The 13,579-nt window shown below is 42.6% G+C and overlaps 1 protein-coding gene across 18 annotated transcripts in view; it reads right to left on the bottom strand.

Annotated features, from left to right (window-relative positions):
- The window catches only part of TNRC6B (trinucleotide repeat containing adaptor 6B), a 272,807-nt gene that overhangs the window by 52,986 nt on the left and 206,242 nt on the right, over positions 1–13,579 (bottom strand). For 17 of the 18 annotated variants that reach the window (XM_056798993.1, XM_056798978.1, XM_056798984.1 and 14 more), the window contains 6 exons: positions 11,165–13,549; positions 9,612–9,770; positions 7,918–8,096; positions 2,164–2,238; positions 1,286–1,331; positions 70–218 (listed from right to left, as the gene is read on the bottom strand). In XM_056798993.1, the coding sequence (XP_056654971.1) occupies positions 70–218; positions 1,286–1,331; positions 2,164–2,238; positions 7,918–8,096; positions 9,612–9,770; positions 11,165–13,549 (2,993 nt within the window). The remainder of the gene's footprint in view (positions 1–69; positions 219–1,285; positions 1,332–2,163; positions 2,239–7,917; positions 8,097–9,611; positions 9,771–11,164; positions 13,550–13,579) is intronic. The other variant, XM_056798982.1, reaches the window with a different exon arrangement.

The raw sequence follows: 13,579 nt of genomic DNA, 5'->3' as shown, positions 1-13,579 counted from the left end.
ACTCAATTGCCTGAAGAAAACCCAAATAGTTCTCTTGTATCACTGGTCATTATAAAAAATTACACTCACCTTCTCAAAGTAAGGCCCGCTATCTGTGGTTCCCATGTCTTTGGAATTAGGTGGACGGAACCCAGATCTATCCTTCCTCATGATATCATTAAAATCCCCAAGATTCATGGCTCGCTTGTCCACATCAAACTTCTTGTCAGGAAGGCTCCCTGAAAAAGAGAAGAAAGGGCATAGTCAGTGGTTAAGAATCCATTCCTAAATCAGATCAGTCTTTGTGGCACGATTCAAATGGTAGAAAAAATTCCAATAAATCATAGAAACAGGTGAGACATCTCAATCTCCCCAAATTACTTCCAAGGGTATTGATAAAAATATTACAGCTTTCAGGGTGATCTTTTACTATAAACAAAACAACTTGAACAAAAACACCTTGAGTTTTACTATAACTGAATATTTACAAAAAGATTTTTTATATTAGAGCTTTTGTACAGTCCTGGATATCTTCTTCCTTCTATCATAAACCCTTCCATCCTGTCAAATGGATCCATTCATTGTTCCCCATGAAACTCGTGTGTCTTTGTACAGGCCCCACCATCTTGACCCCTCAGCCAGCTGCACCTTTGCAGCTATAACCAGACTCCCAAACCCAGCTGTTCCCATTGGTTTTACAATCTCTTCCTAACCACCCTGGATGGGAGGGATTCCCCTGGATAGTTCCTCCAGGAGGTAGTGTTTTTGTATGGTTCCAACAGCCACCCCTTGAGTTACTTATACTGCCAGGTATCCTTCTGTGTGTGGGCATTTTCTTTAACCAGGCTGCAGACCCTTCGTGGTTGAGGACTGCCCTGCTTCTGGACCTCTCACACCAAAGGTTCTTAACTTCTTGTATGTTCTAGACTCTTTCCAAAAATTATGCTTTTAAATACATAAAATCCAATCAACAGGATTGCCAAGGAAATAAATTATGATAAAATCTGGAGAATCCACTCCCCACCCTCACCCCCCACCACCTCCATCTCTGCTCATGGTCTGCTCTATGGCTCCAGACAAGTGTTTAGCCAAGAGTCAGGGAGGGCTCACAGTGGCTAGACCACCACTTGGGAGAGATGTCATGGAGGAAATGCCTGTTTAACCCATGATGCACTAGGGGAACTCATAAGTCCCCCACCTCTCTCAGCTAACCATTGTTAACCCCTCCACCTGTCCCTATGAAATGATCCATTCAGAATCAATGCCAACACACTCAACTCACAGTAATGGTAAGGGTAATACCCACCTACAGACAAGTCCATCTTATTGCCCGGACCATCCTCGGCTTGACTCTGAAAAAGGAAAAGCAGATGAGAGCAGATCATGCTGTAGCACAGACAGATGCTGGAAAAGAGAATGGATCATTCTCTTAGAGTCAGCCCTCAGTATAGTGATATGGAAGGAAACTTGAGGACACTCCTGGAATCCCACTTTCAAAGAGGAAGAAAGAAAGGGTAAAGCTCTAACCTGACCTGAATATAAACCTAACAACTTCTCTCAGTTGCCTTAGATAACTGGAGTTCCATATTCACATAGAAAGAGACCACAAAGCTCAATAGGTGGGAAGAAAAAGCTAAAGGAACAGCTTCAGGAGGAAATGCACCACTCTCCTCAAGTATCAGATTCTAGGATGAGCAGCCAGGTCATGTCAAATCATTAACACCTGAGGTGTGCAGCTAAGCCACTCTTCTTCTGGCATTGAGGGGCAAAGTGTCCCAAAGAAGATAAAAATATATTAAGAAAACCCCCAAGAATCTCCACCACAACCCTTCATTCATGCCACTTTACTTCTTAAAAGTAACATGGACAGATTTGGCATATTCACAACCAAAAGGTTTAAGTACTATTTTCTTTTCTGAAAACAGGGAAATGACAATGAATTTAAAAGCTGAAGCCATGAGGTTTGATTTAGCTCGAGGGGCCTGGGAAAAGATAGTAGGAAAAGAGAGGAGATGCTGATTGCATAATGCCCCAAATCATGTTCTATCATTTCAGACATTTCCAGCCCGAACCCTGTAACTCTGTATGGAATATAGCATGATGTTCTGTTAGAAAAGTAGGTAAATACATGCCAGAATCAGAACTGAAGGTACGGATAAGGGGTGGGGAGGGAAGAAAACATACCAGCAATCCCATATTAGAAAACTGCTTGGCAAGAGGGTTCATCCAGGAATCACTGTTTCCACCTTTTAGTGAACACTACAGAAACACACATAAATACACAGGATCAGAACAACAACAAAAAAAGAAATCTTTCTTCAAACTCATTCAAATTAAGATTGTCTGAATCTTACTATTGCTCTATTGGAGCTGGGTTTGGTTCGATAAATGTAAAACTTTTAGCCCTTATTTGGTTTATTTAGACCGCACACATAGAATGACTTCCAAAATAGCCAGTTACATAGTATATGGAATTTGAATCAATTAAACTATAGGAAGTGAAGATCAAGTTTTTGAAAACAGCATTTTGTAGCTCAGCATTCTCCTGTTCCCTGAGGCATATTCTTTAGAATTCCAGCTTGTCTGAGTTGGGTGAAAGGAAAACGGATTCAGTGATAGCATGCATTACTTAAAATAGACCTAATTCCAAGGGTCCTGACTCTTTGGTGGAAGCACACAAAACAAACACCCCCCCCCCCCCAACTCTGGCATAAGTTACTTTTATGACAGTTTGATAGGGTAGCAGAAAGAGTGCTAGACTGGTAAAAAGATCAGAGTTCCAATTCTGCCTTAGGGCAATGGCAGAGCCAAGATGGCTGAAGCCTAGGAAGCATTCCAACAAATTTCTCTCCACAAAGTCCTTCTAATAATAGACCTATAAAATGTGTAGATTATATTCTGATGGGGAAATCTAGAACAAATTCCAAGAGTACGGGTGTCCAGTCCAACTACATACAAGGAGACAGAAAGAGAGGTCTTCAGACACTGGGATAAGGACAGGAGTGCCTGTCCAAGGAGCATTCCTGCATCAAACAAGAGGCTGTGACCCAAAGCAAGCAAAGGTCTTAAACCACATCAGGGCACTGCAAAAGGGACAGGGGCCAAATGACATCTCTGCTGGATGGCACCCAGTCCCAGGTCACAAATCCAGGGTGAAGTGAGGAGGTGTGTATGGCAATTTGTTTATGGTGGTAGCATTGCAGGGTAGCAAGGCCAGGAGGAAGTTCAAAAGCTTCTGCTGCTAATAGTAGCAGCAATGTGGCTTAAACCCCAAGCTCAAAGCAGGGTCTCACAACCATCCTCTATCTGGGCTGCTGGGGAACAATCAAGGTGACAACCCCAGACCAAAGAGGAGTTGACAATTCTACTGCTCTAAAGCTCCAGGGGCTTCCCTTCTGACTAACAGGGGAGGTGTCCAGCAGAGCTCAGACCAGGGGTAGTAATCATTGGATCAGAGCACTCTGGAAGCACTGAGAGTTTACAAGTGTTCAGCCTTAGATGTCCCTGGGACCCTGAAACATGACATTCAATACCCCAAGAAAGCAGCAACAAGATCAGTTCAGACCTTTCCTCCAGAAGTATGTAAAGTCCAGCCATAACACTAAGCCTCAAGTCAGGAAGGAAGCTAGAAGGATGTACAAACCAATAAAATACTTCCACCCTAATGTTAAACATGGCAAAGAAGCTCATGTCACAAACAATGACTCCACAATGTCCACAAGCAAAGTTGCAGAGAAGCACACAGACACAGTTGTGGACACAAATTCAATCAGAAAAATAGTTCTAGATCATTGCATTGCTACTAGTAGTCCATTATATTAGATCATTCCATAATGTTTCACTTTCTTTGTACAATGTTCTCTTGGTTCTGCTCATTTCACTCTGCATCAGTTCATGGAGGTTCTTCCTGTTCATTCAGAAATCCTCCATTTCATCATTCCTTACAGCACAATCATATTTCATCATCATCACATACCACAATTTGTTCAGCCATTCCCTAATTGAGGGACACTCCCTCATTTTCCATTTTTTTGCCACCACAAAGAGTGCAGCTATAAATATTTTTGTACAGCCCTTTTTAAAAATTATATCTTTGGGGTACAAATCTAGTAGTGTGTTTGAGGGACTTATGAGAAAGAATGTTATCCACATAGAAAGAAAGAACTGTGAGAGTAGAAACATGAAAGAAAAACATAATTTTTCTCTTGACTGTATAGGCTTATAACAAGAGTTTTTTTTTTTTTTCTTGCTTTCTCAAAGAGGGTGAAGGGAAGTAGGAGAAAAAAAGACTTATCTTTGAAAAAAACTAAAATTAATTTGTAAAAAATTTGGTCTCAAGACACTTTCTTGTATACATAGGGTAAGTCATTTAACCTTTGTGTCTCACAAGGTTTCTTTTAATCTATAAAATGCAGAAGCAGGACTTATGGCTCTATAGTACCTTCCTTCCAGCTTGACATTTATAATTTTATAGTAAGCAAATGTTTTTATATCCTAGAGGTTCAAGAACTTATTTTTAAAATATTTTGGTAACTGTATTTAAATATAATTAGTTTTCTTAGTAATCTTGTATATTTTACTTTATATACTTATGCATATTTTGAAAACTAGATTCTGAGAAAGGGTCCATCTTATAAAAAATGGTTAAGAAGCTGTGCTCTTAGTGTTTGTTGGCTGCTGATACCATGGGAGGCTGTGGTCCCAATTCCTATCACAAGAATCAAATGAAGAGTCAAAAATGACCCTAAAAACAAGATCTACTCTCTAGCATCTTTAGGATGGTCAGGAATTCTGGGACCAGCAAGTCCATCCACAATTGGACTAGGATCCTCCCCCCATTTTTATTGTCATGCAATTGTTGGAAGAGCATACTCCTATATAACCAAAACCCCCAAATAAAACCATAAATACACTGATGTGAAATATGACTCCAAGAGTTCTTTCTCTGGAGGTGGGTAGCATTCCCCATCATAAGTCTTCCAGGATTTCCCAGATCGTTGCATTGCTGAGAGTAGCCAAGTTTTCAGATAACCATCATCCAATATTGCTGCTATTGTGTACCATGTTCTCCCAGTTTTGCTTATTTAATTCTGCATCAGTTCCCACAGATCTTTCCAGCTTTTTCTGAAATCATCTTGCTTATCATTTCTTATAGCACAATAGTATTCCATTACCAACATGTACCACAATTTGTCCAACCATTCCCCAAATTGATGGCGATCCCCTCAATTTCCAATTCTTTGCCAAAGAGCTGTTATAAATATTTTTTGTAACAGTAGGTCCTTTCCCCTTTTTTATCTCGTTGAGATACAGGCTCAGTAATGGAATTACTAGATCAAACAGTATGCAGTTTTATAGCCTTTTGGGTATAGTTCCAAATTGCCCTCCAGAATGGTTGGATCAGTTCACAACTCTACCAACAATGCATTAGTTTCCCAATTTTGCCACATCCCCTCCAACATTTGCCACTTTCCTTTACTGCTACATTAGCTAATCTGATAGGTGAGGTAGTAGACTAGGATATATCTCCTTGGCCAGTGGGAGGCCCCACAGATGATGTGCTCCCCAAACCTCCCAAAGGTAGCAGTCATGCTTCCTGGCCAGGCTCTTGGGAGTGTAGGATAAAGACACAACCTTCCAAGTTGAAGGTCTCCTCTTATTTATACTGTGATAATAAAAATTACATGAGAACGTTGTTAAAAAATATAGTCTCCTGGTCTTAGCATAGCAGTCTCAAAGGATCATAAGATTTTAAATGGGGGAGGTCTATAGCTCTAGGCCTAGCCCAGTCCTCTCCTTTTACAGGTGGTCCAGAGAGGGGGTGGGCTTTTTCTCCTCTTAATTCTCTGAATAAAAGAACAGGCAAAAACAGTTAAGTGGCAGATGGGAAGTTTGAATTCTGATTTCTGGCCTTCCAGTCACTCTCCTCATCTCTACCTCAGAGAATCCTGAGCTTCCTTCAAAGCTACCACCCTCACGGGAAGCCTCTATCTGTCTCCCAAGCTGTTGGGACAACTTCCTCACAATAATCTGATATATACTTATGCTGAACTTTGGACATACTCTACATCTTGTTTCCCTCAATAAATGGAAACTCCTTGACAGCAGAATGTTTTGTTTTTGTTTCTCTTTCTGGCCCAGTGCCTGGCACACAGTAAGTGCTTCAGTGGACAAATGTCTCTTCTTTGTAGTTGGGAGGCAAGGAGAGAAAAAGCCCATTTTTTGACCAGAAAGTCCATTTGCACCACATTCCTTGGGGCAGAGTCAAAGTTATAGGGGTACACTAGGAAACCAGAGAAACAACTTGGGGCAGGTAAGGATACTTGGAAATTTTAAAGGTTAAGGTAACACAGAGTGCCGGGCATAGACAAAGTAGGTGCTTAATTAATAAATGAAAAGTATCTAAGTAAATATCTAAGAAAAGCTAAATATGGGGTCACCCATTCTCATTCTTGTTAATGTAAAAAAAGATGCTTGTTTTATAAAGAACAAAGATTATAGGCAAAAATGAGTGAGTATTTGCATCAGCAATAGGAATGAGTTATGTTGCTGTAGATAGCTACATGATTACCTTTAAATGAAAAAAATAATAATAAAGGTCATTAGTTTTTCTGATATGTCAATGAGTTTGTTTCCTAATGTCTTCCTCTGATGTCTCATTTTGTTGCAGAAGGGACTCCAGGTACTCAAAATCTGTATCAGATCTCTTCTCTCTCCATTGCAGAGGTAGACAACCATGAGTGAATGTGGACCATATTTTTTTTCATTATTTTCTACTTTTTCAATGTGTTTATTGCTGAATGTTAAACATCCTTTATCAAAAGATATGTTCTTCTAGAAGGTGTAAAGGGGAGGGATACACTGGGGAACATTAGGTTATGTGGAAATAAGATATCAATACAATTTTTAAAAAGTTATGCTAGAAGAATGCAAATTCTGCCTTTTTTCTTCCAAAGATAAAAGGCATTAATTATATATGGTCAGAGGGATGGACCCCACTGGCTCAACTCAGAAATACTCAAAGACAGGTTAACTACAAAGTGATGAGATGTTTGTCCATTGACCCTCAATGGCCATCAACCAAGGCTAGAAGAACAAGTCTATTGTGGAGAGGAGGTAGAGAAAGACAAAATTACAGATCCTTTACAGATTAAGATGCTCCTAGCTTTCTATTAGGGAAACAAGAATACCATAAAAAGTACTGTTGAGATAGCATCCATACTTGGCACTGAATTCTGAAAGAGGAATCTCAGTTTATTGGGAAGAATCTTTAAGATTGCTTCCTCATTGATCATAATTTCAGGGATATTGATCTTCAATCACAAATGTTAGGATAATCTTTCTCTGGTGATTCTTTATACTTTTCAAAGCATCCCAAAGGGAATGAATATCCTGCAAAACTCTTTTCCCCACTTTGTAAGCACTTTCTACTCTTTACCTAATAACCAAGCATTTAAAGTCAAGAACTTGAGTTTGATACCTAGACCTGTTATTCACTGGATGCCTTTGGGCAAGTCCCTTTTATACCTAGGATGAAGGAGAATAAAGGAGTCCTAAGATCTTTTTGGTGTTTTATGATCCTATTCCATATATATGTATATATAAATATGGAATCAAGATCAGAATAACATTGGATAAGAGGAGGATAAAAGTAGGAAAAGGATAAACCAGACTTTTCTACCACTGATCATTCTTACAATCTTTACCATGGGTCCTCAGGGCTAATGAATTCATCATCTACAGGTCATCATCTACTGCATCACCATGGCCTAAGAATTCATAATGAATTAGATGCAGTTAACAGATTAAAGGAAAATGAACTAAACTTACTGCTTTTCTAGGGATAGAATGAATTGAAGTCCCACTTTCCCAGCTCTTTTATAAATTAACCTAAAAAAATGTAGATTGCTACTTTCCCTGAACCCCAATCCTTTTTACCTTCATTTGCTGTTTCTTCCCTCCTTGTCCCCAGCCTGCTGAATTATGAGAGGAGCTGCTTCCCTGAGAGCCCGCGGTGTTCCAAACTCCTCCATCATCATCTTCTTCCCAGCTGGGATGGCGGGTCCCTGTCACTGGCCCATCACTCTCCCCCCATCCATCTTGCATAGATTTGGAGTCTTTAAGGAAAAAAAATAATTCAATGTTCAGTAGTTGTGTCCAGGAGAACAGAGATTTCAACCTTGAGAACTTTCCTGCCATTGTTGCTAAGTCCAACTAAATGAATTAGCTTTCTCTTACCTAGCATGACATCACTGTACTCCTCCCTGGATATGAATACCTATTCAAATTTATTTAGTTCATGTTTTCCAAAAGCCCAGTGAAACATTCAGTACAAACTGCACTGTCATTTTGTGGAAAATAAAACTCAGGTGGAAAGATAAAGCATGAGGGGTGAAGCCACGATCTTCCAGCCAAGGTCCTGGGATGAGTTCAGTCCTTTGCCCATTTCATGGCACAGCCTCCACTGGCTATATCATGAGTGTCTTGGGTTCTGTTTTTTAAAATATTCTGGATACCAGAAACCTGGGATACTATGGAACTCTTCATCATTGAAATGGAGGAGAAATGAGGGCAAAGAAATACTGCCTATAGGAGAAGAAAAGAAAGAATGTGCAGGGCAATGATGAAAAGTAGATTCTGGGAAATTGGTTAGAGGTGAATGAGGTGCTGGCAGAGAAAGTGAGGAGACAATGACTTGGGAAAAGGGAAGGGGAGAGAAAGAAGAGGAAGGGCAGGAGGGGAAAAGGAGTGAAGACAGGGAGCACCTGCTCAAGAGGGAGAGTCATCTACTAAAAATCAGGCACTATCTCCTCTGCAATTGAGGTAGGAAACAGGCTATCAAATGGTCGGATCAGTGCTTACTTCCCCATAGTCAGATGTCTTCAACCCCTTGCTTTTAGATTAAAGTTAAATTGTTTAATACTTCAAGGCATTTTAGGATAATTTGAAGTTCAATTTGAAAACAATATATATCAATACAAACCAAGTTTGCCACCAAATTCCCACTTCCTATAACTGTAGGACATGTGAAGGGCAATAAGGTGAAATAATTTAATCTATAACTGACAACCAGAAATGTGGTACTTTCTGGCTTTTTTCCCACTTCTATTATAGCCCACTGCTGTTTCTTTTATAAACTGTACAACCAATGGTGCCAGGTAGGGAGGAGAAAATGTAAATGATCACATATCATCACATCAGCGTGTTAACAGCCTTGACTTCAATTCCAGTCAGGTACTGCAAATGGAAAATGCTAACCCTTTGAAGCTTTTACATTATAAATACTAACACAAAGAATACCACAACTAACATTTATGCAGTACTGGCTCTCAAATTTGCAAAGTACTTTTGTCACTCCCACCTTGTTATCTCCATTTCCCAGATGAAGAAACTAAAAGGTCATATTAGGCAGAGAGTGAGGACCAAAGGCAGGTTCATTCCCAGGCCTCGTGACTCCAGGGTTCACTCTCTGGCCATTAATACCACAGCAGGTCCAGCTACAGCTGACCCAGCCTCAAAATTCTAAGATTCTGGAGCTTGTCTAAACAAGTGTAACAATCAAAGCCCCATGCAGCCCTCAGTTTACCAGAAAATCACAGGCCCTTCAAGTGCTAGATCCACCCCATACTCACTGGGTTTCATGGCATTTGGAGCACTGGAGGGGGTGTTGCCCCAGCCTGTGGAGGATGCTCCTGTCTCATCCATGTCACCCCACCCAGGGCTGGCTTCGTTTGGCTCACCCCAAGCTGATGTACCATTATCTGGAGCAGGTGGTGTGCTTTTGCTCCAAACTATAAAAAGAAAGAAAAATTTTAAAACTAAAAACTATTTTTTAATAAGTAAACTCATTTCTTGTTATCTAATGAAGAATCAACAAAAATAGTCTGTCTTTGGACTCTTCATCCTCTTATAGAAATCTATCAGGACAAAGCCACTAAACAAGAATGCTAAAATGTACTATTAGGTAGGGTGATATTTGTTTTTAGCAAATCTCTGTTACTTTATTACTAAACTTAAAAGCTGAATTAATTCCCATCATCAGTTCTACTTGAACACCTTCAGAAAGATACACAAGATATGAATTCCAAACCTGGACCTATGAATGACCAGGATTTCAGTCTCCAAAGAATAGCTGGGTTGGGAGTCAGTTACTGCTATCCCCATTTCCTTGAACTGATGAGGACCATTCTTTTCTTATGAAAGCCCTCACATTTCTTGCTTGATAGGAAGCTTCATTTGTCCAAACAGGTCTACCCAAATAGGGAGGGAGAGTAGGGCCATGCTTTAAAGACTCGTGCACACTTATTGTGCCTTCTCCCTTCTTAAAATTTTGATCTTATTCTTTTGAACCTTCTTGACAAGAAAGGAAAAGTTTAAACTGTCTAGGACTGTGTTGGTGAACCTATGGCATGCATTCCTGAGGTGGCTGCTCTCCTTTCCCTCTCCACCGCACCTGAGGACATTTCTCACATCACCCGCGCCCCCCCTCCCCTTTGCCCAGCAGTCCAATGGGAGCACTTCCTTCCTCCCCTGTCTGGAGTGAGAGTGGGGGTGGCTCACAAGTGGCATGAAGGTTGCAGTTTGGGTACTCAGTCTCTAACAGGTTTGCCATCACTGGTCTAGGACCATAGACAGGAGAGCTGGAAGAAACCTCAGAGATAAGTTATAAACAAAGGAAACTGAGGACCACTGAGGGTTCCATGATTTGCTAATCAGTAGCAGAGCCACAGATGGGATCCAGTTCTGCCTTATTTCCTGTGCTCCCAATCTCAAACAACTGGATAAAAACAAGTGTAAGCAGGGAAAGCCCTTATGTCTTTTTGTGGCTAAATATTCAGAACCACTCAGGTCAGGGTGATAATCCAATCCTCTTAAAAGACTCGAACTATGGCTTCAAACACAAACCATGGCAGAAGGTCCTAGGAGGAGGAAATTATATTAAAAAACCAAACCAAAACAAAATCCTTTTATGCAGGAGAAAGCAGAGATGTTGATAATATAGCTCACTGGCTGTCATATATACCCAGATACTGAGTCATATAATGCAGCAACCTCTTATATGTTCCAATTTCTAGTTGTGTGATTTATTTTTTAAATCTTTAGCTAGATCACTGTGGTTTTTGTTATTCCAACTTATCTCATCTCTCATCACCACAAGTATTGAGAAAAGGCAGTTCAGACTGACCTGATGAGGTTTTGCTCGTCATTGGGGTGGGCAGGCTTTGTTCTCGTGGGGCCTGACCCCCTTGAGAATTCTTATCCCACAGGTTCACATTCTTATAGTTATAACTACTTGGGTCTCCCCAGGCTGACGTGCCATCATCAATGTCCATCTTCCTGCTAATGGACTGTGGGGAAGGTTCTTCCCAGCCACTGGGTTCCTCGTCTTTGGGGACTGACGGCTGTGGCCCACTGTTCCAGCTGGGATTGGAGGGCCGGCCATTGCCTGGAGGTGGTGGTTGTGGTGGGGCTCCCCAGGAGCCGGAGGCCTCTTGCTGCTGCTGCTGCTGCTGCTGCTGCTGCGGTGGCTGCGGCTGCTGCTGCGGTGGTGGCTGTTGTTGGTGCTGTTTATTCCAGGAACTGGACTGTCGAGCTGTCTCATTTGTCCAGGCTGGAGATCTTTTACAATCATCCCATCCACTTTTAGAAGTCAAGTTTGCATTTCCACCATTTCCCCAAGTACCAATTTCATTCTGACCTCCTTCACCCCAACCAGTTGCTGGTTTACTTCCTGAACTCTCCCAATTACTGTTTTTAGTTTGATCAACTTCTTCTCCCCATCCGTTCTTTCCTGAAGTCCATCCTTGATTAGGCTGACGTCCTCCCCAGCCCTGATCCTTGCTAGAATTGTTGTCATTCCAAGAGGAAGAGGCCTTTTCATCTGGTCTTGCTCCTCCCCAATTAGAGGAGTTATTGTTCTTATAATCATTCCACCCTCCTGTATTTTTTGGGTCTTTCCACTCTGTAGGGGTTGAGAGCTCACCCCATCCAGACTTTATTTGATTGCTTTGGCTGGGTCCATCTCCCCAGCCCCCTGAGTTCTTGGTCTGTGTGGTAGAGCTCTCCCACCCCTCTGTCCCTTTATCAGATTTCCCCTCAGGCCTTGGCATCTCTTCAATATCCCAAATAGTATCCTGTTTAATTTGAGTTTGGCCCCAGCCAGTGTTGGAAAGCACCCGGGGATCTAGATCGGTTCGGCTCAACAAAGTCTGCAAAACCGCCTGGCTATCAGGATGGTTGGGCCTATAGGACCGGCGTCCAGAATTGTGACTGTCACTACTTCCTGCTTTGTGGTTGCTTCCAGTGCTCTGACCCCCAACCTCACTTCCTGTGGAGCTTGAAGATCTCCCCCAACAGGGAGCCTGGGAATTGCCTTGGTTTTCAGGGAGGGGGTGGCCCTTTTGATTGTCCCATGCTCCAGTGCTAGAATTTGGTTGGTTTGGACCACTCCATTCTCCAATCTTTAATTCGTCAGACCCAGTCGGCTGTTTCCATTCTCCCTGAGAGACCCCAGACGCCATTTTGTTCCCTTCACCCCATTTGTTTTCATTTGGGTCTGGTGGGCCAAAGTTCCAGGACCCACCTCCTGTGGATCTGCTGTTGTTATCCCAAGAGTCATTTTTTGACCCAGCAGATTTTTGACCAGAGGCGCCTTTCCAGGAGTCCTCTCTCTCCTTTCCATTGTTCCCATTGTTCCCAGAGTTGCTTTGTCCAGAGACGGTGTCAGTTCCAGAAGACCCCCTTCCTGAACCCCGAGAGCCAGCATTCCCTGGCTGCCTATCTCCAGTGCTCTGTGAAGGGGCATCAGCACCCCTGGAGCAGCTCCCCAAGCCCGCCCCAAAGGGCACGCCCTTATTTTCTGCAGGGTTAGGTGAGCTTAAGTTCAAAGAGTTAGTGTTTCCGCTTTTTGGTCCATCAGTGTTATGAACTGGAGCCTGTTCTCTGCCGGAGACAACATAGTTAACACCCGCATTTTCCATCTTTGACGGCTGTTCTCTGGACACCTGGCCCACCACAGCCCCCTGAGCGCTGGGGCTGCTGTTCTCAGCTTCCAGGGCCCCTTTCCTAGAACCACTCTCCTGGACCAGCGCAGGCCAGGCAGATGGGTTGCTATTTGGGTTGAAGCTGCTAAAGCCTGAAGCAGGGCCAACCCTCTCCTGACCACCCACGTTCCTCCAGGTCCCCAGTCCACTGCTGTTCTCCGCAGCAGAGATGGAAGGTGGAACAGATTTAGCCTTGGGGTCAGATTTCCAGACCCCAAGATTACATTCGCTCCCAGCACTCCCAGGTGGGCCCTGGCTTCCTTTTCCTTTGTGACTAGTGGTGCTTCCCGGCAGAGGGCTTTTCTCTGAGCCAGGGTTCGAGGCACTGTTGTTCTCGGTGGTGTTCTCAGAAGAAGCCTCAGTGTCTTTGCTGGCAATACAAGGCCACTCATCCATGTCAGACCCGTCTACAATCACCTTGTCCCAGGTGGGAGTGGGGTTGGCAGCAGTGCCGTTGCTGGAGGAGGCTCCTGGGCCCCAAGTGGAATTTGCATAATTTGAAGCAGCAGCACCTCCGATAGATGAATCTGAAAAACAGATTTGGTCATTTGCACAGT

Source organism: Monodelphis domestica, chromosome 5, assembly GCF_027887165.1.
Source record: "Monodelphis domestica isolate mMonDom1 chromosome 5, mMonDom1.pri, whole genome shotgun sequence".
Taxonomy (NCBI): Eukaryota; Metazoa; Chordata; class Mammalia; order Didelphimorphia; family Didelphidae; genus Monodelphis; species Monodelphis domestica.
This window is presented reverse-complemented; position numbering and strand designations above follow the sequence as displayed.